General features: G+C 46.1%; 1 protein-coding gene across 3 annotated transcripts in view; it reads left to right on the forward strand.

Annotated features, from left to right (window-relative positions):
• Positions 1-9,075: 9,075 nt before the first annotated feature.
• BAALC (BAALC binder of MAP3K1 and KLF4) overlaps positions 9,076-25,444 on the forward strand; it is a 76,521-nt gene continuing 60,152 nt past the window's right edge. For all 3 annotated transcript variants that reach the window (XM_035011678.1, XM_035011679.1, XM_035011680.1), the window contains exon 1: positions 9,076-9,334. In XM_035011678.1, coding sequence (XP_034867569.1) covers positions 9,175-9,334 — 160 coding nt within the window. In that variant the 5' untranslated portion in view covers positions 9,076-9,174. The remainder of the gene's footprint in view (positions 9,335-25,444) is intronic.

Raw genomic sequence — 25,444 nt, forward strand, 5'->3', positions numbered from 1 at the left:
CTTCCTGACTCTCCCTCTGTAATGTGCCTCCAGTCTGTCCATTTTTCCCATCTTCACTGCCACCTTCCTGAGCCTGTGAGCTACTGTTGTCTGTCTCTTGCTTTGATGATTGCAGCAGTCTGTGAACTGGTCTCCCTACTTATTTTCTTGGCTCCCTAAAATCAGTTCTCCACCCAAGTGATCTTTTAAAAACCGAACAGCAGATTAGTTTCTCTTCTGAGAAAAATACTTTGTGTTGTTCTTATAACAAAATTCACACTTGTTGCCATGTCTCCACCAGATGCCATGGCTTCTCTGCTGGGCACCCTTGTTATTTCCCTGGGTGCCACCACTTCTAGGCACTGCAGTCTCCTGTTAGGAGCCCTAGACATGCCAGACCACACACCTCTCTTACTTTTCTGTGTGTTTCATCTGGTTAGTAGAGTGCCAGAGGAGTGAAATTTATGCCCTAATACCAGACAGCTGTAAAACTTTTAAAAATCTTATTTATTGAGTATAATTGACATATATTAGCTTCAGATGGACAATATAGCGATTCCCTATCTGTACATATTGTGAAATGATCACTACAAGAAGTCTAGTTACCATCCATCTACTTTCAGCAATGCTCAAATATGCAACACAGTATCATTTACCTATGGGCGCCATGCTCTACATTACATCCCCGGGACTTATTTATTTTATAACTGGAAGTTCTACCTTTTGACCACCTTCACCCATTTCACCTGCTCTCCACCCCCCACCCCTGGCAACCACCACAGACAGCTTCGAGTGGAACTATTTTCTCATTTTGCTTCCAGTCGCCTCCTTTCTATAGGCTTGGGCACAAGTTCATAGAGGAAGAGAATTTGGAAGCCTGGGGACATGCGTGGGGCAGGAGGTGAATCTGGATAACCACTGTGAGGCTGCACTAAGAGCCTTCCTTCTTTCTGACTGCTAAGACCTTCCTTTATGAGCAAGCTTGCTTTTCCCAAATCTTCCCAGGAGGCTTTCAGTCTCTGAAGCAAGTAGAGTTCCCCTGAGCTTTGTCCAGAGAGATTTAGATATTTAGCTTTAACTTGTTCCTCACCATGACCACTTACTTTTCTTTAATTCTCTAATCATCTCCCCCCCCATACCTTTTCCCCCTAAAATGTCTCCGTACATTTTTGAGGGACCAAAAGAGATATACTGTTCTTCCTGTATAGGGCTTATTCAGGAAGGTGCCTTTTCTCTCCCCCTTCCCCCATCCTACTTCTATTATTATTTGAGATGCTTTGATAAGCATGAAACTGCCTGCTTTCTGACCTGTGATGGCAGCATTTCCCTGAGATTCCTTTTTTTTTTTTAAGATTTTATTTATTTTTTGACAGAGACAGCAAGAGGGAACATAAGCAGGGGGAGTGGGAGAGGGAGAAGCAGGCTTCCTGCTGAGGAGGGAGCCCGATGAGGGACTCAGTCTCAGGACCCTGGGATCATGACCTGAGCCGAAGGCAGACGCTTAACGACTGAGCCACCCAGGCGCCCCATTCCCTGAGATTCCTAAGTGAGTTGCTTGCTGTTAGCTGAGAACTTGAAATGCACATCAGTTAATTCAACCTTATGAAGGAATCTATCAGGAGGTAAAATCAACAATGCAGATAAAACATTCTAGCAGCCCACACATAATTTTTACTAGCTTGTTTCTCCCCAGCACTGCCAGGATAAACACCCTATGCAATATAGGTAATCAACATAGAGATCAAATCATTGTTCTCACATTCATGGCTTGTTCCTGGATTCGGTCATGTGACTGTTTACGAGGGAGTTCTAAAGTGTGGAGTATTTTTCATCCTATTTCCAGTAACTGTTTCATTTTTCTCAATTCCAAATAGGATTACTAACAGCATAGATACTGCCTGAAACTGGAAAATTTCTCCCAAGGCTCTACTAATCTTCATTTTTCCTCCTGTGAATAGTAGGAGCACATGTAGCTTTTCCAAATGGGGTTGCCCTTGGAGAAGACCTCTCCTTAGATGTTTGCAGGTAGCCAGCCCCATCTGAACAGCTCTCAAATGGAAGACTGGCACTGGCAATGTGATCAATGGGTGCACTTTGGTGTTGCCTGTACCTGTGTTTAAATCTTGGCTTTGGTATTATGCTTGACATTAGACAAGTCACTTAACCTCTGTAAGTCTCAGTGTCTTGTTATAAAAATGGGGCTTTTAATAGCACCTACCTCCTGGTTATTGCTGTGAGGATTAAATGAGCTAATCCGTAGGCAAAGTGCCTGTTATAGAGAGACTGGGACGTACAAGTGTTCCATAACTGTTCGCTAGAATTAGTCATGGGAGCTGGGTGGAAGACCACTGCCTGCCCCCTGAGCATACCTGCTGCAGTCTGGGAAGCCTGTCGGTGGGCACCAAAGGTCCATCTGATGCACTGTTTATCAGAAAGGGCGTCCTTGCGGGCATGGTCACCCTCCAGAGCCCCCAGTTGGTTTCCATGTCGCCTCTGGGTGAAAAATGCAGCTGCGTCTGTGTAGAAAGCTGGTCCTGCCTCTGAGCTCTGCCTCTCTGGCCAGAGGTGGAGACACCAAGGGAGAGGTGCCTCCGTACATTTGGAGCCCCCTTGGGGTTCACTTGGCTTGTTCCTGCTCTGTCTTGCTCTGAGGAGGCCAAGGCTTTAAGGACATTGAAGGAGAACGTGTAAGGTCAGCCCCGTGATGTCAAAAGCGGGACAGAAAGAAGACCTAGCCGTCCCAGCCAGTCAAGGAATAGCAATGATGAGAATAGAACAGTTTTGAAGATTAAAACAATAGCCAGCCTCTGTTGAACACTCGCTGTGTGTTAGGACTTGTGTTCACTGTCCCCTCTTAGCAACACTGTGAAGCGGGTACTGTGTTTATGTCCATTTCATAGATGAGAGCAAGGCACAGAACAGTGCCTCTGGTCTCACGTGAGTAAGCATCGGAGTCCGAATTGGAACACAGGTTCATTCGAGGGGGGCAAAAGTGCCAAAAACACTCTAAATTCTTGATTTAATGACCCTGAAATGTAGGCAGAGTCAGATGGATCCCCCTCTCCTGGGCAGTGTATCGGGAGCTTCATGTATCTGGACAACTTCAGTCTTCAGAATGCCCCACATGCTGCCTCAGCTGCTCTCCCATCAGCCCCTGAGCGACCAGCTCTCTCAGGAGGCAGTGTTTTCACTGGGTTATTACAAATGAAAGACCTGGTGTCTGCCCTGCTCATTTTTTTTCCTTCCCTCTCTTTACTATAATCAGGAAGTCATGTTTTTCATGTAGGATAAGGCGATTACTTTTCTGTTGACTGAAGACTAGCAGAAAGCAAACTGAACCTCCTTTCCATGTTAATTTTACAGGGACAGGATTGAGAGATGGCCTGACTTTCCTGCATCTCACCCCTGTCTCTTACATCTATACCTTCCCTGATGAAGGCAGTCAATTCCAGTGGCAACAACCAAGATGGCATCAACAGAGTAACTGACTGTGGTCCACCTTCATCTGGGAAAGATGAACAAAAGTCACCATCTGTTCCCCTGAGCTTTGCCATGCTGTGGTCTAACATTATACATAAGTACAGTTAACAGCCTGCCCCACTCTAAGGAGCAATATAATAAATATGAAAATTAATTTGTGTGTTTTCACTTGCCTGGGACTCATTTTTATTTGCTCTGACTCAGTAAGGCAAGCAACTCTTTGCAAAGGGAAATAAATAAGATACACCACATCTCTTTAATGATTGGAGGTCCAGGTTAAGTGTCCTGTAGGTAAGCAAACGGCAAACAAAAAAATTGTATGTGCTTTCTTTCAGAGAAAGCGTCTCAATGATCTGGCCTACTCTAGGCTACGTGAACATTTCTGAGAACGGTCAAGAGCTCCAAGCTACAGTTTGCCTCCGTGCTCTAGGCCATGGTCAGAGGTGAGGAGAACATTCTGTTCTGTACTCGAGCTTCGCCTTAAAAACCCAAACCCTGCATTCCTAGGCTCCTGGCATTGTAAACTCGCAATCCCCCGCCAGCAGCAGCAGACCGAATCTGTTCTCCCTTTCAGTTCCTCTCTCTTCATCAGATTATATTCTGACAAGTGCCTGCTCGTTCTCAAACTACTTTTCCGATTCACATGCTGTCAGAATCTTCCTGGGTTCAAGGTGAAGGCTCGATCAGAGAGAGCTGATGCATGGAATTGAGACCATTGTTCTTAAAAAACACTGCACTTTAAATAAAGACAGCAACATGCAAAGCCATAGAAAATGCTCTTTCTACAAACTCGGGCAGAAGTTACAACCTGCCCTTCCTTTGCCCTAAAGAGAAGGAAGCCTCCCTGTGTACGGACTGAGAGATCTAGGCTCTAATCTTCCTCTTCCTGACATTTAGAGTAACCTTTGGCAAATGATTCAACCTTTCCTTGTTTCAGGTGAAGAGGAAGTGCGGAAACAACACTGAATTCACCCAGGGTGATGGTAGGAAACATAGATAATGAGGGCGCCAAAGTGCTAGGTCATGCTCTGTGGACACTTTATCAAAACCTTCTCTGGGCTTTCAGAATTGTCTCTGAAATTAGTCCTGTGGGACTATGGCTCTCTGGATCTCTTCTCACCTCTAATTCAGTCCCCTTTTCTTCCAACTATTATAGTCTACAATTTGAAGTCCTGTCATTTTAAAACATTACACATCCACTTCATCATCTGATTTTCCTCTCCAGGCCGTTTCCAGGAGAATGTGGCTTATTCTCCCCATTGAGAGAACAAATTGGTTATTCATTACACCTTATCAATGAGCTAGTCCTACACAGAAAGGAACTATACTGAAATCAGAAACTTGGAAACACTGGCAACTGCTTTGTCCTGGGTTTTCCTCTGGGATATAACAAAGCGCCACAGGACATTCATCCAGGCGCCGAGATAAATTCTGAAGACATTGAAGGAATTTGCTGAATCTCTTTAGAATTAACCCAGAGGAGCTGACCTCTCCTCTCCTGAGATTTACTTGGTTTAAAGATTCATGGGGAAGAATTTACAGTGTTTAGTTTCACTTGGGGTAACATGTAATTACTTTCTTTTTTCCAAGTTTCTGCTTTCACCCTTTCTAACTTCTTAAACCAAATCCAAAACTCATTTATCTTCTTGCTGTTTTAATATTTCAGTTTCTCTTTGTTTTTACTCCAGTTGTCATGTTTACCTTGTATTTCCTGAACTCCAGTGCCACACATCTCCCCAGGGTTGGAGTCATTTTTTAAGGGTGAGAGAGGAGGAAATGGGCCCATGTGACACTTCGCTCACCTTTTTTTTACCCAGATGTGAGGAATGCAATTAGATTTTGTGCTTTGGGGCGCTAACGTGGAGATCTTTTCCTTTACAGCAAAATTAGAATTTGTAGATCCATGAGGATGTGTCAGCTGGTCAAGATTGGGGAACAGGAGGGATGCTCAGTGGAAACTACTTGAGAATCCTCCAGACAGAGGGCATGGGGCTACAGTTCTGGTTTGCTCACTGAATTTGGAGTTGTGGGATACTTGCTGAGGTTTGGCATTCAGGACTAAAGAGATGTACCTGGGGTCTGCATCCTGTTGGCCAAAATTACTGCTGCTATAGCTGCTCATTTGTGTTACTTTTTTGCTTGTAAAATTCGAAACGTAGAAGGCAGTGAATCTGTCTGTATTCTTTTTTCAGATGACTGATCCTGAGGACAGGTTGAAGGTCCTGCAGAGCCTCTGTTCTGTCCTGGACTGTGACTGTCTCAGTGAAGGTCGCCTTTCTTCAGCTCGCTGACAGTTGGGCAGAGCTCTGTGATGCTAGGCCACATAAATAAGATCTGGAGGTGAAAGGGCTTTGGTCCCTAAAGCCCTCTGCTCTAGTTTCCACAGAAACAAGCCAGGGGTGATACCCACCACCAGGGCTCTTAAAGCCACAGATACTTCATTCTGAGAATCCCATCACGTTACAAATACCATTCAGCAATAGTTTGTTTGTTTCTTTGTTTTTTTAAGATTTTATTTATTTATTTGAGAGAGAGAGAGCACAAGAGGGGGGAGGGTCAGAGGGAGAACAGACTCCCTGCTGAGCAGGGAGCCCGTTGCAGGACTCGATCCTGGGACTCCAGGATCATGACCTGAGCTGAAGGCAGTCACCCAACCAACTGAGCCACCCAAGTGCCCCTCCGCAATAGTTTTTAAAGGCATAATGTACTTCATTGCTCAGGATGGCTTTGGCTAAGGCTTTCAATTCCTTGTTGCAACCCTCCTTCCTTTAAAATAATTATTTTTTGTTGTTGCTTTTATTGTATGTATGTATGTATGTATATATGTATGTATGTATGTAGGCTCCACGCATGGAGCCCAATGCAGGGCTTGAACTCACAACCTGAGATCAAGACCTGAGCTGAGGTCAAGAGTTGGATGCTTAACCCACTGAATGTCCCTGTTGTTTCTTTTCTTTTTCTTTTTCTTTTTAAAAGATTTTATTTATTTATTTGACACACAGAGAGAGAGAGAGCACAAGGAAGGGGAGCAGCAGAGGGAGAGGGAAGCAGGCTCCCCGCTGAGCAGGGAGCCCAATGTGGGGCTCGATCCCAGGACCCTGGGATCATGACCTGAGCCAAAAGCAGATGCTTAATGACTGAGCCACCCAGGCGCCCCTCCTGTTGTTTCTTTTAAACTTGAAAAAAGGTGACCAATTCATGCCAGTTGAGTTATAGATTTGGAACAGATGGTTTAAGATAATTTATTACACTTTACATATTTACATTTAATTTATTACATTTGTTTCTAAAGTTTTGGGAAAAAATTCAGTACCAACTAAAGAGTTATAATTAAAAGAGTACAGATCCAGCAGTCTGAGGCCCAAGCACACGGATTGAAACTTCATTTCTGCCAGAGATCACACTTTACTTTGTGATTTGGGTGATACCACAAACCTCTCTGGACTATGATTTCCTAGTTGGTAAAATCAAAGGACTGGATCAGCTGATCTCTAACTTTTTCTAGGTTCAAAAATTTTCTGAATTTGTGGTGTTATATAACAGCAGAAGAGATTCCATGAAAAAATAGAATGTTGCTCTGTCGGTGATGATTATGTAGGAATGGTGGTAAGAAATTTGCAGGAAGGTTGCTAGTAACATCATAAAGGAAGGAAAAGGGAAGGAGGGAAAAGAAAAAATACGATTTACCAAACTTCTATGTGCTAAGAACTTCACAGACATTATCTCATGTGAATATAATATTTCAGTGATTTCCTCTTTAAGGGACAGAAATGCCATTTTTGCTTCTTGCCCCAAATGTGCATGATAGCTAACATTGATTGAGTGCTTTCTATGTGCCAGGCACACTCCCAAGCACTTTACACGTACTTAGACCATTTATTATCCCCATTCACAGATGAGGAAACTGAGGCACAGAGAGGTTAGGAAACTTACCCAAGGCCATTCATTTGGTAAGTGGCAGAGCCAAGCTCCAAACTCAGAGAGTTTGGCCCTAGATCTGTGCTCTTAACCACATCCCCATATTGCCTCTTGTCATTAATTCATTAAGAAAATATTTGATGAACAGTATTTGAAGGCAATGCCCTAGACTTGGTCTATTTACTAGATGCTATGTATTATAGACAATGTAGTCTACATTCTATACATTATGTAGGATATAATGAATACTATACTTTTATTCTATATACTTTATAAGATGTATATCAAACAGTACACACTACAGTCTATATACAATGGGTAATATACACAATATATTATATGGGTATTATATATATACTAGCAATGTTTTGCCATAATAGGTATTTAGTAAATATATGTTGAATGAATGAAAACGATATTCATTCAACATCACGTTCTATTCTGGCAGAGCTGGATCACTGAGGATTTATTCTTCCAGTTCTTCCCCTTTCTAGCCCTCTCCTTTAAGGACAGTTTTCTTCTTCTTCTTTTTTTTTTCAAATTTATTTATTCATCAGAGAGAGAGAGGCAGAGGGAGAAGCAGGCTCCCCGCTGAGCAGGGAGCCCGATGCGGGACTCTATCCCAGGACCCTGGGATCGTGACCTGAGCCGAAGGCAGACGCTTAACCATCTGAGCCACCCAGGCGCCCAGGGCAGTTTTCTTCTTTTACCAGGTGTTCTGGCTTCTCTGGGACAGGCAAATTCATTGGCCCACCCAGGTCTGAGCTCTAGTGTGCAACAAGTTGCTGAGTGTGCAACAGGGAATGAATGAAGGGCTGACAGCTGGGCTGTGCACACAGGAATGTCAAGGCTGCAGGTGGGCTTGGAGGGAAGCCAGCCATGCCTGCCAGCCTCATCCAGAGAGGATGTCCTGGATGCTCAACGGTTCCTGGTCCTGTTTTGCTTTCTTGAAAACAAAGTTAAAAGTCACAGAACTGGAGAGGTGTTAGTGATAGAGTCTAGCCCAACTCCCTCAGAAATCATAGGCCCCATTCCCTACTCTCCAAACCAGCTAAGACCAGAAAAGGTCTCTGACTGTTCCTTAATTCTTAGTGGCATTACTTTCTGCCCATTTTGGGGGGCAGGGGGGATATTGTCCTCAGCTTTACTGCTTTTGAAACAAGTGGCCAGAACGCTTGGGATCCCTTCCTAAGCGCTTCAGTTCTTCCCAGAATAGATGAATGGAAGGAAGGAAGGGAGGAAGGAAGGGGAAAAAGGAGGAAGGAAAGAAGGAAGGGAGGGAGGGAGGAAGGGGAAAGAGGAAGGAAAGAAGGAAGGAAGGGAGGGAGGAAGGAAGGAGAAGAGGAAAGTGGGAAGAAGGATACATGCATGAATGGGTGAACGGGGGAATGTGCGGACGGATGGATGCACAGGACCCTGGGAGCGTGACCCCAGCCCGCGAGGCCGAACCGCTCTTGGGACCCCGCCTTCCTCTCGTTCTCTGGCCACCGCTCCTGCGCCCCCGACCAGCTTGGGCGCTCCGAGGGAGGGAGCGGGGGACGAGGGGGAGGGGAGGGGAACGAGGGAAGGGAGGGCCTGGGAGGCGGGGAGGAGGGGCGCGGGGAGAGGGCGACGCGTAGGGGGCGGGGGCGCGGCGGGAGCTGGGCGCCTGGCTTCGGCACGGGCGGGCGGGGGCACGATGTCGCCGCCGCCGTCGCCGCCTGGGCTGCGCTGCCGGGGCTGAGCCTCCGCCGCCGCTCCCGCGGGAACCGGAGCCGTGAGCCGAGGGGCCGCCAGGCGCGACCGCAGCGCGGGAGAATGGGCTGTGGCGGTAGCCGGGCCGATGCCATCGAGCCCCGCTACTACGAGAGCTGGACCCGGGAGACCGAGTCCACCTGGCTCACCTACACCGACTCGGACGCGCCGCCCAGCGCCGCGGCCACCGACAGCGGCCCCGAGGCGGGCGGCCTGCACGCGGGTGAGTGAGGCGGCTCCTGCGGACCCCAGGCGCCGGGAGGCCGGAGCCGACAGAGAAGCGGGAGGGATGAGGGGCGCCAGGGGCAGCCTGAGGTTTCCGTCCGGGTGGTAGGGGGCTGGGGGGGCGGTGAGGAAGACAGACCGACAGACCCAGGCCCAGGGAGTGGGGTCAGCGCGAGACCCTTACAGAGGCTGAGCCAATCCCCGGAGCCGCGGGGAACCCAGCTCCCTGCCTCCGCCAGTGCTCGCTCAGTGCGGGGACCCATGCATCGCTGGGAGGACAGCCCACCTGACACGCACACCTGCCCCTCAGCCCACGCGCACGCCGGCCCGCCTGCCTTCGCCTCTGTCCCGCTTCGTTCCCCCCCAACACACACACACACACCCCACGCCGGCCCTTGTGTACCCGATCCGGCCACGTCTCCATCCACCCGCCGCCTGGACCCTCTCTGCCTTGATTTATAGACACGGCGCCTGACCCAGATTGCCTGGGTGGAGTCTTCCCCTTCGCTTCCCCTTCGCTTCCCCTTCTCTCCCTGCAGGGAAGGAGTTCCCTCGGGCTGCGAAAACCAGGATCCAGGGCACAGTGCACGCCTGCCCACCCCATCACTAATTCTGCACTTAAGCTTACTTCTCCAGCAGGTGTTCCTGAGTGAGGACTCTCTCCCCACCCTGTGGTGCCTCCCTGCTTCATATGAGGCAGGGCACAGGCGTGGACTAGGGCTGTAAATCACATCCTCTCACCATTCCCCCAGTAGCAGAAATTTAACAGAAGAATATGCAAAGAACTTTCTCCTCGGGTCACACATCAGATTTTTTTTTTAAAGGAGACACTAATAATTGTAGAGTAGAGATGAAAATATCTGTTGCCACAGACTGACCTTTAGTCATAAATGTGTTGGTGGAAAAGGAGAATACCTCACTACTTAGTATATGGATGTTGTCAAAAGCCAGATCCTTATTTGCATAAAATATTTTAACTCTTTCCAGACCCCTTTATGTTGTTGGCATTTTTGAATAATGAAATCTGAGATAGAAAATGAGGTTAATTTGAAGCATACTGTATATTATAAGGAGGAGGAAAGAAATGTGAAATACTCTTAAAAGTTCAATAATCCTAAATCCATGCTTCCTACGTAAGAGCTGCCGTTTTAATTTTAAGAATCAGTCCCTCCATCTTGTAGGACCAAAGCTGGCTCCTTTTTCATATGAACTTGGTGAGTCCCTTTTTTTAAAAAAGCAAGAACTGTCAGTGAAAAAAAAATGGTGGAAGACATAACACTGTATTTGTCTCTAATGTTTCTGACTCACAGCAGTAATCATAATGGTTACTTTGTGTTGCTGGTGCTTTCAGCAAATCTCCAAATGATGTGTTGGCTCAGTTCAGTGTCAGAAATGAGGATAAGACATAAGCCTTCACAAGGGACCTGGTAAATGTTAGATTTAACAGCATTTCCCCAGGAGGTGTGGTACTTCTCAGCAGAGTCAAAGGCCAGAGCTGCACTCCAAGGAAAAATGGTTGAAAAGATCTAGTGTGAAAAAAAAAGTACAGCTTCAAGGACTGGTTGCTTGGTAACTGGGAGTATATGGTGTGTGTACCTACGTGTGTGGGTATGAGATGGTTATTATGGGATGGCTAAATATTCATTTCCAGTACTTATTCCTTTTTAGTCTGCCATCCTGACTCCTATCCCACTGTGCCTCATCAGATCAGGGCCCTGCAACAGGTAGGGCCTAGGACAAGCATGCTCATTTGTGGTTCCTTGCCAAATATGGGGCAGCCTTGCCAGGCAGGTGGTCCTCAAGATGTCCTTGCTACTGAAGTTTGCCCACTTGGACCCATTCAACCTAGATTCTTCAAAGTGCCTTTCTCATCGTACAGCTGCTCTTTTTTTTTTTTTTTTTTTTTGAGAGAGAGAGAGCGAGAGCCTGAGCAGGGGCTGGGGTGGGGTAGAGAGGGGCAGAAGCGGAGAGAGAATCTTAAGCAGGCTCCATGCCCAGCACAGAGCCCCAAACTGGGCTCCATCTCAAGACCCTGAGATCAAGACCTGAACTGAAATCAAATTTCTCTAAAGTCCTTCTACTTTACAGTTTTAGATTGCTATAATAATTGCTTTAGTAAATGCAGGATGGAGGATTACAAAGTTAGAGACTCACAGGAAAACAGTTTACCTAAATAAATTGAAATATGTAAAATAAAATGAAGAACACTTAATATTACCATCAGTTAATGTTTATTGATGACTTACCGAGGGCTGGGGACTGTACAAAGCAGCACTTAACATAAATCATCTCACAAGTCCTCATGGCCAGGATGAGGTAGGAGCTGTGACCATCCTTCTCTTACTAGTAAGGGAATGAGGCGTAGAGTGTGGGAGTGACTGCCCAGTCCAGTACTGGGATCCAGCTCTGCCTGAATCCAAAGCCCATACTCCTAAATATTGCCTTCCTGATTGATGGGAGAGTAACTATAGAATTCTTGCTTTTACAGTTGATGGGACTCAAAATCTACTGTGATCTCTTGATATTCTAGTCTGGTCTCAGCATAGTTTTCTTCTGCAGCATCCCTGAGGATGGGGTATGTCTTCCCTAGGGAAGGAGGCCCCCCATACCTTAGTGGAGCAGTTCCCCTTGTGAGAAACTCTTTTGGCTGCCTTGTAATTTCTACCTGGTGAACTCCATGCCCTTGCAATCAAGTCTTGTACAGACAACTCTCAATATTTGAAGAGAGCTGTTGCATCTCCTCTGACCATTGGTTCTCCAGTTCAAAGACATGCAAATCTTTCAGTCATCTCTCAGACTTGTGGGGACCTGACCATATTATTTCCAAATATGCCGTTTGGTTTGTCAAAGTCCCTCTAGATACAAGAGACCTGTGGTTAGCTCCAAGCTCTTGGGTATTAGCTGAGCAGCACGGAGCAACACGTGGGTGCTGAAGCTCTCCTAGTGCAGGTAAAATCAGGTTAGGATTTGTCTGGTTTCCGGCTGGGGTTGCTGGGGCTGTATTGCTTTGATGACTCACATTAGACTTGCGATGAGTTAAAACCCTCAGATCCTACTTTTTAGTCAAATTTAAGTCCTATGACATCAGAGATGTTGTCTGTGCTATAAATCCAGCACCTGGAACAGTGACTGGAACATAGGTGGCACTCAGTAAATGTTTGCCAAATGAATGGCTTTTCCCCCTCATGAATCCTGCAGTCATATTATTGATTTCAGTCATCCAAAGTTGAGATTTTGTATTTACTCCTATTAAAATGTATCTTGTTGGTTTCAGTTTAATACTTAAATGTGCTGACCTTGATTCATCTTGATAGTGCCATTAAGACAATATTCTAGGTCTTTGTTTCCCTGTGTTGACAGACTAAAGATAAGACATTTATTTGCTCTCTTACTCATTCAATATACATTAGGCACAAAGTTGATTAAGATATGTTCCTGGAGGGCACCTGGGTGGCTCAGTTGGTTAAGCGACTGCCTTCGGCTCAGGTCATGATCCTGGAGTCCCGGGATCGAGTCCCACATTGGGCTCCCTGCTCAGCGGGGAGTCTGCTTCTCCCTCTGACCCTCCTCCCTCTCTGTCTCTCATTCTCTCGCAAATAAATAAAATCTTAAAAAAAAAAAAGGTATGTTCCTGGAACTGTAAGAAATGAATAATATAGTGGAGACAGATACAAAGGTGGATGCACTTCAGGTCAGCCTGTGGACCATCCTGGAACAGCATGGGGGAAAGATGCTGGAGGAGTACAGGAGACTGAGTAGTTCATTTTGCAGGGGAGTGGAGGGCGGGGCGCAGTGTGTGTACAGACCCCTGTAGGAGCATGGCAGAGGAAGCAGGACTGTTCCCGATGGCTGTCACCATGGGCGAGGTGAGGGAAGGTTATCCTGTTTCCTTCCTTGAGAGGGAGTACCAGTAGAGAGCCCACCTGGGGCTTTCTGATGAATAAGACTCCTCCCTCCCCCTCCCCCCAGCTCCCTCTATCTACCTGTTACAGTTGTGGTTATATTTTCAGATAATTTATCCATGAATGCCTGCCCCCTCAAGCATGACAAGCTGTATGAGTTAGGTTAGGGGTCTTTTTTGCTCACCACCGGATCCCTGTGCCTAACACTGTGTCTGTAGTAGGACCTCAAGTGATCTTTCTTTAATGACTAAATCTCCTAACGCTTCTCTGTGTCCATTTCGTTCTCCTGGATTCCCCAGAGATAATGTTTTCCTTCCTCGGAAGTTCCATCTGTTCATCCTTTTGGGGTTCTTGTCTACCTGATTGGTTGCAAAGTAAGAAAACACCTCCACTTTTCTCGGCTCCCTTTGCCAAACACAAGCCTCTGTTACCAGGATTGTTTTGCAAAAATCACTACAAAAACAGGTGGGAGCAAACCCAGGCAATTCATAAAGTTTAGGAAGTCTCCTGTGCTCATGGCCCAGGCCTCACCTGGGCAGAGTGACATACAGCCTGCCACAGGCTCTCCAGTCCCGTGGTGGCCCCAGTCACACTGCGTTGTTTTGTCTTTCCAGGTAGCCTGGGAGCTCTGCCGGCTTGGGCGCTGCATGAGTGACCATTGCACGCCTGCCTGTAGAAATTAATGAATGGTTGGAGAAATGATCCCACTAAGCAAGTGAAGTTTTATCTTATATCCTCTTTCCTGAGTTTTATCTTAGATGATTTTGTCTTAGAAATCAGTCCACTGAACTGTGTCTTTGTTAGACACTAGATAAACTATTTTGACTCTAACCAGAGATGAATTTAAGATTCCAGACTTGGGCCCCACTCAGAGGAACATCGTCCCCTCTCAGTCGGCACAGAGTTTTTTCCGGGCTTGTCCTGTACTCAGCAATCTCTCAGGCTTAGACCCCTACTGGTCCTGCCTTTGCTTAGGGATCTCTGCACCCACAACCCCTTCCTGCTGATAAGGCCGTCCTGGCCTTTGGTGCAATCGGATGTCTGAGCCTGTCGTTCCCGGCAGATGACCTGGGCTTGTATCCCGGGAGCCTTTCTGTGTCAGGCCCACGGCCTCTAGCCACACTCAGGAGACCATTTTGCTTCAGTTGCAAAATCCTATCTCTGCCGGGACTCCTACAGAGATTCTCTGGCTAGTCTGAACACCTCCTTAGCTTTCATCTGGAAAGGAGGCTGGATGGTGTATCGTGAGCCCACATTATGATCTAGTACCTTCCGTCTTAGCTGCCACCAACATTCACCTTACATGCTCTCCTCCCACTCTACCCCCCAACCACCTCCATCGCTCTGTTGTTATGGGCTCAATTGTCTGCCCCCCAAATTTCTATGTTGAAGTCCTAACCCCCAGTACATCCAAATGGGACCTTTTTGGAGATAGGATCTTCACAGAGGTTAAAATGAGGTCATTAATGTGGGCCCTAATCCAATGTGACTGGTGTCCTTATAAAAAGGGAAATTTGAACACACAAATAGACACCCAGGGAGAACCCCATGTGAAGGTGAAGGCAGAGGTCAGGGTGATGCTTCTCCAAGCCAAGGAACATCCAAGATTGTCAGCAAGCCACCAGGAGCTAAGAAAGAGGCCTCAAACAGATTCTCCCTCACAGCCCCCAGAAGGAACCACCCCGATCTCAGATTCCTGGTCTCAGACCTGTGTGACAATAGATTTCTCCTGCTTAGGCCACCAGTTTGTGGTCCTTTGTTACAGCAGCTCTGGAAAACTAATATGAGTATCTTTATGAGCACTAACATTGTGAACATTTGGAAATCATGAATTTCTATTGTCACTATCTCACACTTCCTTCAGAGATTGGGTCTATTCTCTTGTCATTTAAATTCTAATACCATTGATTGAGCATCTAATGTATGTGAGAATTTTTCTTTCGGACATTAGTTTACATAACTCTAAAATAATCTCATAAGCCATCGTGATCCCCATTTACTGGATGAGGAAACTGAGATTCAGTGAGATGAGGAGAGCGAGTAAGGTCACCGGCAGAGGGAGTGGAAGAGCCCGCATCGGAAATCAGGTGTCTTGTTTCTAAATCCAGGGCAGTGGCCATCATGCCATAACTGCTGAGCACGGAGTTATTGCCCTCCTCCACCCCATCTGCCTTTAGTGGTTTTGAAAAAATACTTGGAGTGGGAGCCTCCTGCCAGCATTTACAAGGCTGAGGACAGGAGTCCCTGAGCAGACACCGGCAACCCTGTGGGACGAGCACTACCCCACCGCCTTGCTGAGCGCCCTGAGCAGGCTGCAGACAGTGCCCCGAAAATCACCCGCATCCCAGTCACCTGATGGCCTCCTTAAAAATGAGCAGTCTCGGGGCAGAATAATTTTTTTGTTTGTTTGTTTCAAATACAAGGATGTTGCTTAAGAAACTTTAGAAAGTGTTAGAGAAGCGCGCAGAAAGAGGGAACGCCTCTGTCAGCATTTGGGTGTTTTACCCTTCAGGTCCTGCATCTAGGTGCCAATGGGGCGTCTGGTATCTTCTGTGGGGATTATGTTTAAAGTTTGGGGGACATAGGAGAACTTCCTCAAATTTCTTGGAAGCTCAAAGGCCAAGAGAAAAAAAGTAGTTCTGTTTCTCTTTGTGTTTTGGACACTATTTGGAGGTCATGGCAGCCAAAGGCTAGTTTGAACGGGGGAAGGGGTGAGGGGTAGGGAAGGCCCTGGATAAGTGAAGGGATTTTTCTCCCCTTTTTCCTTTCAATACTAAGCAAATATAGTTGAATTCAGGTAAATAACATACAAGGCAAATGCATATTGTGACTCCACCGTTTACGATAATCATATCCCCCTGTCACCTCCCTGTCACCCCCCACAGTTGGCTCAGGCTGAGTTTTATATTCTGCCCAGCTGTTTCTGGGATTTATGGTTGCTTTATGGTTGTAGCAAGATGGTCTATGGTGTGTGTGTGTGTGGGGGGGTGTAGGGGCCAGCTCTCTGTCTGAGCCTCAGATGCCCGTGAGGTCATGTAGACTGGCTGCTCAGTGTTCTGCTTCAGGTACAACCCCATTCCCTTCCAGCTCTGGATCTGTGTCAGAGCAATAGTACAGAGTGTCTACCTACATCCTGCCATGTGGTGTCTGTATAAGGAAGCAAAACCAGAAGCCTTAGATTTTTCTTAATCCAGCTCCATCTTCTTTATGAATAGTGCCAATTTCTCCCAGAGTCTGGGATTAGGTTTTCTATTAGTCTTCATTTGGGTGATTGTGAGTCTTGGTCTTTTTCTGTCTTCATAAGGCATTTTAGTGGGCAGTTGGGCAAGACTGAGTGGGTGGCTCCTGGCCAGATGCCCTTCAGCCCCAAAGTCCAACCCAGAGCCTGTTGAGCTTCTCCTGCAAGCCGCTGCATCAGCCTGTCACACATCCTTACGCACAGGACCACCCAGCCTGACCTGCTGTCGGTTTATAATTTCATATGCTTCCTTCCCTTTTGATGAGCCAGCTTCTCACACCCATCATGACCTCCAGTCTCTGGACCTTTCTGGGCTTTCTTCTTTATCATCATCATCTTCCTTATTGTTTTGCTTGAAGATTATAGTTTAGTGGTTAGGGAATTAGTCTCTGACAGCAGACATTGACCACCTCTGTGACCTTGAGCAAGTTTCTTAGCTTGTCTAGGTTTCTGTTTCCACAATGTAGGATAGGAATCATTGTAGAATGAATGTGTTCACAAATATGAAGTGTGTGGGCTCTCAGAGCTGCCATTCTGGTACCTAGGTTCTCCTCACCTCTTCAGTCTTGCCCTGGGCTCAGTGTCAAACCTGGGGTACTCTTCCCCTGTGCTCCTTACATCCCTGGTTCTGAGTTGCCTGGTATTGCTGGAGCAACTCATGGGTATTGGTGATTGCACCCAATGGCAGTTTATTCTTGAGAACCTCAGTGTTCTTACCACTTCTTGGCAATTCTATTAATTCCTTATTAACATGCTGTGACAGTCCCCATGTAATAGCTCCCAACACTTTGCTGTTCTTTCCCTCTGAATACTAAATAAAAAAAAAAATCAAAGACTTGCTATGAATTCTCCCATCTTTCCCTCCAATCACCTGTTGTATGTTCTGGGCACCTCAGCATTTAAAAAACATCTTAGCTACCCTGTCCTCATCTCTGCCTGGTTGGATTCTAAGTGCACTGATGAGGTTGTTCATAGGTGAGGACATCACAGGCAGTACCATCCACAGGGTGAGGGCTACTCTGCGTCTCCATTGGTCCTCCCTGAGCCCAGGCCACCGTCATGTTTTACTTGAACCTCAGCAATAGCCTGCTTCTGTTCTTGCCTTTGACAAGTCATCTTCATGTTAGAGGGAGAAAAATCTTTTAAAAACATTTATCAGCTCTTGTCCCTCTCTTGTTTAATGGCCTCCGGTAGCTTCCAAATCTATTATATATAGAATAAAACCCCACACAACCCCTTTCCTTGACCTGCATAGCCTGGTCCCGCTGCTTCTCCAGCTTTGCTTATCCTGCTCTCTCTTTCTCTGGCTCACAGTGTTCCAGCCACGCTGGCTTCCTCCACTTTCCTGGGGCACCTGCTGGAATGTGGCCCCTCCCCCTTCCCCCTCGTTGACTCCACCTCACCCTTCAGCTCTCAGTTCAGATGGCACCTCCTCAGAGAGACCAGCCTTCCCCAGTTACCATCGGATTATTTTTTTTCTTCTGATCACTGAGCCTGTCATTGTCTTGTTCATTTACTGTTTATGTCTTTACTCCTTCACTCTAGGAGATGAAGGGCTGCGGGTCATATTCGATACTGTCGCCCAAGTACTTAGCATGGTGCTCAGCACAGACTAGGCGCTCAAAGAATATTTGTTGAATGGAGGGAACCCTCCTCATCTTCTGTATCAGTAAGGAACTGCTTTTGGTGGCAGGAACAGAAACCAGGGGAACGTGGGATAGCAAGTAGAGGCTTTAGCTTCTGTGCTTCACAGAGAGTCTGGAGGGAAGCAGCTGCACTGCTCGGGAATGCTGTCAAGGACCCGAGTTGATTGCTTTGCCATCCGTGGTGTGTGGATTTCATCCTCATAGTTGCAAGGTGTTGTTGCATCTTACTTTAGATAGGCAGAAGGGGGAAAGGCGCATTCTACCCGAGTCTGTTCCTTTTTATCTGCAAAATGATAGCTTTCTCAGAAGCCAGTAAGCTTTGCTTGAGTCTCATTGGCCAGAACTGTGTTACATGGCCATCCCTGGCTGCAAGATAGTCTAGGAGATCGGGACTTTTAGTTGGGCGCACACCACCCTAAAAGTCTCGTGGTCCTTTTGGCAAAGAAAAAAGGGGGAGAACGGATATTGGGTAGGCTGCAGCAGGGTAACTACACCTTTCATCCTAAGGCTACGTCAGAGGGGAGAGAAGATTAGTAGGAGAAAGGGAAGGAGGAAAGAAAGGAAGGAGAAGGGGAAAGGAAAACGAGGAGAGGGAGGTCTACTAGACACCAGAGCAACATAATTATTGGTATGAAGAATTTACACTAGTAACAATAATAATAATAAAACTGTTTTTAGTATTACCTTGTGTTAAGTGAGTTCACAAAGGTTGATATTTGTTGGGAAAGTTACATGTGCTAATATTGAACTGATTTGAGAAATAATACAATAGCTTAAACTTAAATCTTTTGGAATAGTCTTTTAACGTCAGACCCTGTGTGGTGTACACGAGATGTGCAGTGGGCATTCCTTTGTTTTCTGCTTCATTTTCCTGCAAAGTTAATGCCAGCCGGAAACTGATGTGCCCCCTGCTACTCAGTGGCACCAATTTCCAGTGGGCAGGAACGTTTGTGGAGGTCTGCTGTGCAGGGTCACACGGATGCTCAGGCTGGGGGCTTCTGGTGGAGAAGCAAGACAGCCAGTCAGCTCATTTAAGGCCTTGACAGTATTTCCTGCGGAAATCTAAAAAAACCACCCCGCTATTGTCTCTTGGGCTTATGGACTTGAGGGCAGGAGGAAACTGAAAGGCTTTGAAGAAAATAGCAGGGCTGTTTGGGAAACCGGTCGTCATAACAACAGGGCACAGCGGCAGCTACAATGGAAGTGCCAATTGCCTGCGCACCCTTCATAAGGGGGACGGTTCAAGTTGAAGCATGAAACCGAGGCCTCATTAAATTGCGACGTGTGAGAATCGCTTTTCAGGGACCGTCTCCGGCGCAGCCAGGCTCAGGTTTGCTTGGCTGGGGTGATAAGTGGTGTGTGTGCAAACGCAGATAAACCCAGCCACTGGCTCCCGAGCGTGGTTTCCCTTAGCCGAGTGCCCAGTGTGGGCCCCGCATGGAATCTGTATTACCTAATTCTGTTATCCCCGTTTTACAGGTGGGAGAAGTCAGGGAGGCCAGGTGGCCTGCGCCAGAGCTTGAAAGTTGTAAGTGGCTGAGGGGGCTCTGGAACCCGGCTCTGTCTTCATTCTGAGCCCTGTGCTCTTTCCTTCATGCCAGCCGCCTAACCGATCACTAGCTCTGGGCCTCATTGCCTTGCAGCTCGACGTCTGCAACAGCTTTGTGACCTGTCCCCTGACCCCAGTCCGTGCCGCTCCAGTATCTTTCATACCATTGCCAGGTGAATATTCCTGAGGCATAACTGGGATCATTATTGTGTTACTCTCCTGCTCAGAGCCTTTCATGATTTTTCTTTGCCAACTGAATGCAAATGTCTTAGCCTGGCATTTAAGGCTTTCTCTTCAGCCTTCCCTTCCACTAGCTGTCTGCAGGTCCTCTCCACTTAGCCTGACGCAGGGTTTGCCCTTTGCCTGAAGCACCTTATCCTGTTGCCCCACCCCCACCCCCACTGAAAGCCCCACAGCTCCTGTGTGCCCACCTCAGTCCTGTGTTCCCTTCTAACACACACCTAGCACGCTTATTCTGGTTGCATTTTCTTATTTATGGCCATGTCATGTCTACTATCACGCCATATACTCTTACAGACTGTCAGGAAATAGACTGAGGTGGGCTTTTACTGGGGCGAGCTTTAGGGACCAACACGTGTGAGGGGTGAGGAGGGCGGGACTGGGCTAAGGGAGCAGGGATGGCCCTTCAGATATTGTAATGAGAGGCGTTTTCACCCTCTACCAGCCAAGTTTTAGCCACAGGCTGCCCCCAGCAAGGGGAAGGGATCTTGGGTGGGATCACTTCCTTAGACGGAGGGCAATTCTTAGAGAGGCGCTCAGCTATGAGCCTTCAGTGGTCACCTCTCCTGGCCTCTTGAGGATCTGGTGCCTGTCCTGTAGGGAGATCCTGGGAGGGCCCATACTCCTGATTTCTCAGTCAGCTTCCCTAAGGCTACACATCAGATTCATTTGGGCAATGTAAACAAAAGGCCCCACCCCAGGGCTTCTATAGGGGCCAGAAAGGCTGCAGGTTTGACAAGTTCTCTAGGTCAGGGCAGAGTGGAATTCTCTGGGTCTGGGATGGGGCTTAGGATTCTGCAGTTTCTTTCTTTTCTTTCTTTCTTTCTTTCTTTCTTTCTTTCTTTCTTTCTTTCTTTCTTTCTTTCTTTCTTTCTTTCTTTCTTCTTTCTCTCTCTCTCCTTTCTTTCTTTCGATTTTGTTTATTTATTTGACAGAGAGAGAGAGAGAGCACAAGTAGGCAGAGCAGCAGGCAGAGGGAGAGGGAGAAGCAGGCTCCCCACTGAGCAGAGAGCCTGATATGGGGCTGGATCCCAGGACCCTGGGACCACGACCCGAGCCGAAGGCAGACACCCAACCGACTGAGCCACCCAGGTCCCAGGTGATGCTGATGCTGCTGGCCCAGGGACCTCTCAGAGAAGTGGGTCCTAAATCACAGGCTGGCAAACCTTTGCTGTAAAGGGCCAGATGGTAAATATTTTAGGCTTTGTGGGCCATGTGATCTTTGTTGCAGCTACTCAACTTGATGTTTTTAGTACCAAAGCAGCCAAGGGTGATACAGAAATGACTGGCCGTGGCCCTGTGCCAACACCGATTCCTGTCCTAGGTGATGCAGAGGCTCGGCCAGGTTTAAGAACCGCGGTCTTTAACCCTCAAGGCAGCGTGGAAGAGAGAAAAGAACAGGGCTTGCAGTTACGAGTCCCAGCCCTCAAATGCACCTCTAAAGAGCTTAGCACATACCAAGCCCTTAGCAATATTGGTGGGATGAGCAAATAAATGGGACTAAGAGCATTTCTCACCTTGAGGGCAATTTTTGAAGGTTGTGAAAGTATCTCTGATAACATTAGGTCATTAAGGCATTAGATATTTTATTATGCAAATCATGCTCCTGAGTGGAGTGGGGTCTGGGAAGCACAGTATCCTGGCACCACCCGGAGTAAGGTGCCCGGTTCTCTGGGGAGCTCTCTTTGCCTCGGGCTTCCAGGAATTGGGACTCTTCCATCCCTTCAGCACAGGTCACGTTGATTCAGTGCTGGGAACATTGCCTCCAGAAATGCATTTCCTAGCTGGCAACTCTTCTAAGAGTGTGGAGCTGCTTCCAGAAGGTGTGAGGAATAGTCAGTTTCCTGGGTTTCTCGGAGCTTTGCTCACCTTCCCTTAACTCAGTTTCCCCCACAGCCTGTGACGCCGTTGCTGAGAGTGTTTAAAAGGTTGCCCATGGGCACCTGGGTGGCTCTGTTGGTTAAGCATCTGCCTTGGGCTCAGGTCTTGATCCTAGGGTCCTGGGATGGAGCCCCACATGGGGCTCCCTGCTCAGCAGGGAGTCTGCTTCTCCCTCTGCCCCTCCTCCCACTTGTTCTCTCAGTCTGCCTCTCTCTCTCTTTTCAAATAAAGTCGCCACATGTCTGGTTGGTTGTGAGTCTGGGCAGCTGATGAATGGGTTTCTGTTATGATGTTTGTTTTTCTGAATCAGGTGTTCCTTTGTAGAGATGGGGGCTTCTAGCCATTACGTAAGGCTACAGAAAACACCCAGTGAACTTAGAGAAGAGGGATCATTTAAATAGAAACTGCCAAAAACGTTAACGAAGAGACCCAGGGAGAGTGTGCCCAAGCCGATTAGTTTATTTTTTTTCTTTTGCACGGGAATTCAAAATTCAAACACTGACTCTTGTTAGAACCCCCAAATCCCACAGCCACAAGCAAAAGAATCAGAGGGAAATGTAATGAAAACTTACATGAGAAGGTGATTTAAACATACATGTAGTCACATACACACACACACACACACATATCAGCAATTATATTTTCAACTGAGCATTGCTCTTCGCAGTGGACACCAGCTGCTTGCAATTGCTCAAAACAACTCTGGAATCCCTTAACTGTAGCCTCAGGCATTTTTTTAACATAACATTTCCACACATATAATAGTTTAAGACCTTAAAATGATATACACAAGTATTTCAAAAATCTATATATAATTGGGAGAATGGTATAACAAGCCCCCACATATCTGTTACCCAGCTTCAACAATTATCAACGCATGGCAAATCTTGTTTCCTCCCTACCTCCATTCCCTTTCACCAATTGGACTAGTTTGAAGCAAATTCCAGAAGTCATGTAACTTCGTTCATAAATACTTTTGTATGGATCGCCAAAAGATGGGGATGCTTTTTAAAAAGATAAGATTGAACCATATGAAGTGGTCATTTCTTTAAGTTGAAATGGTGTAATATCAGCAATTCTATATGCTTTAACCTTATAACCACAATACCATTATCACACCTAAAAATTAATGGAAATTCCTTAATTCTCTAATATAACTGAAATTCAGTCATGTCCAGATTTCGCCAATGGTCTCACCAATGTTTTTTCTACAACTGGTTTGTTTGAACTGGGATACAAAAGATGTCCACACATTGTATTTCATTGATCTTTTTCCTAAATTTCCTTCAACTTACAGATTTCCCATTTCCTCCTCCCCCCTTTCAATTTTTATTTATTGAAGAAACCTGTTTTTTTGTTCTGTAGGTTTTCCCATTTTGGGGGATTTTGCTGATTGCATGCCTATGGTGTTGTTTAAAATGTGTCCCTGTGTTCCCTGTAAACTAGTAATTAGAACTGCATGCTTGAAGGGCTTCAGGTTCAGTTTTGGGGGCAAGAATGCATCGTAAGTGATGATGTACTCTTCCCGCTGTACACATCAGGGACCGAACAGTATCTGGTTATCTCTCATTGCTGTGAGGTTACGATCAGCTGTGCCAACCCGATCCATCCGTTATAGAGTATCTCAGCTTCCCGTTGCTGATAATCATTCCCTACATCAATTATTTTATTAGGAATTGCAAAACGATAATATTCTAACATTTCTTAGCTGGAATTCTTTTAGAGGGGAGGGGGGTGGGGGGGATGGGTTAGCCTGGTGATGGGTATTAAGGAGGGCACATATTGAATGGAGCACTGGGTGTTATACAAAAACAATGAATCATGGAACACTACATCAAAAACTAATGATGTAATGTATGGTGACTAACATAACATAATAAAATAAAATTAAAAAAAAAAAAGAATAACTTTGGCTTTGGTTTCCCTGAACAGGTGGAGTAAATGCCTCTTTATTTCCCTTTGATGATCAGTTTTCAGTGTATTCCTTAGTTTCTTCAAAGGGGATCAACAGGTATTTTATATTTACGATTTTATTTATTTATTTGAGAGAGAGAGCAGTGCACAAGCTGGGAGGAAGGGTAGAGGGAGAAGCAGGCTCCCCGCTGAGCAGGGAGCCCAATGCAGGATTCAATCCCAGGACCCTGGGATCATGACCTGAGCTGAAATCAAGAGTCAGATACTTAACAGACTGAATGAACCACCCAGGCACCCCTAGATTGCTTTGTTTTAAAGGTTCATATGTTTCATTTTGCTTTTGTGATAAATTCTCTTTTTTTTTTTTCATTTCAGTTAAATTTTGTCTTGTCTTATATTTAGGTAAGGAGTTTACATGATTCCAATGGCAAATCTACAAAAGTTACATTTAAGAAGTCTAATTTTCATCTCTGCCCCCTTTACTCTGTTCCCTTTGTCCTCCTATAGATACTCATTTTATTAGTTTTTTGTTTCATCTTTTCATTAAAAAAAAGTATACACACATACTATACCCTTTGTTCTATACCTTTTTACTTAACGTATTCCAGGGATCATTTCAAAGCAGTATATAGATAAGTTCTTCATTCTTTTTTATAGCTACATTTGTGTGGTGCTCAGTTGTGTGGATATGTTATAGTTTGTTAAACTGGTCTCCTATTAATGGCCATTGGGATTGTTTCTAGACTTTTGCTACACAAATAATCTTATCCACGTATTTTTTCATTTTTGCCAGTGTTATCTTTAGGTAGATTCTTAAAAGTGGGATGGCTAGGCCAAAGCCTGAATGCAAGTGTAATTTTGCTCAGTATTGCCCAATTCCTCTCCTCAGGCCTTGTACATTTTGCATTTTCACCAGCAGTGTATGAGAGTGCCTATTTTTCCACATCCTTGCCAACACAGTATATTGTCAAACTTAGGGGGCTTTGTCACTTTAATAGATAAGACATTGTAGCTCAGTTAGTTTTTCTGTGCATTTGTATGAGTGAGGTTGCTGTCTTTTTACATGATTATGGGCACATTGCTTTTTCCCTCCTGTATACAATTTGTTCATATCTCTAGGCCTGTTCTTTTGATCATATTTAGTAGTTGCCAATCTTTGTCCTTTGACGTTGACTGAGATATTTTGAAAAGCAAAAAAGTCCCTAATGTTATTTGGTAAATAAAATTGTTGGTTTTTTGCTGTCAGATGGAGCAGCTGGGGGCTGGCTGGGCTTCTCCATATGGTCTTTCTGCATGGGCTAGTTTGGGCTTCCTCACAGCATGGTGGCCTCAGGGCAGTTGGACTCTTTAGATAACTGCTCTGAGCTCCAGCACAGTCCCAGCTAAAAAGAGAAGCTGCATTGCCTCTTTATGACTTAGCCTCGGAATTACGGAATTACGCAGTGTCACTTCTCCTGCATTCTTGGTTACAAGTGAGTCACAAGCCTCCCTAGATTCAAAGGGAGGGAATTAGAGCCCACCCCAGATGAAGGGATGACAAGATTCTAGAAGAGCACGGCAGTTTTAAGAACTGTGAAGTGTCTGAGATTTTACTCGACTAGTTAGCTGTGAGTTTCTTGGAAGTAAGTGAGACACGAGACTCCTGGGTCAGAAACAAAGGCACAGCAAGCCTCACAAGTGTCAGCATGTTGGCTCTGATCCCCTTTCCCCAAGTCTCACAGGGGCCACGGGGATGAGT

The sequence above is a fragment of the Mirounga leonina genome, unplaced genomic scaffold (genome assembly GCF_011800145.1).
Source record: "Mirounga leonina isolate KUSES-001 unplaced genomic scaffold, KU_Mleo_1.0 Mir_165, whole genome shotgun sequence".
Classification (NCBI taxonomy): Eukaryota; Metazoa; Chordata; class Mammalia; order Carnivora; family Phocidae; genus Mirounga; species Mirounga leonina.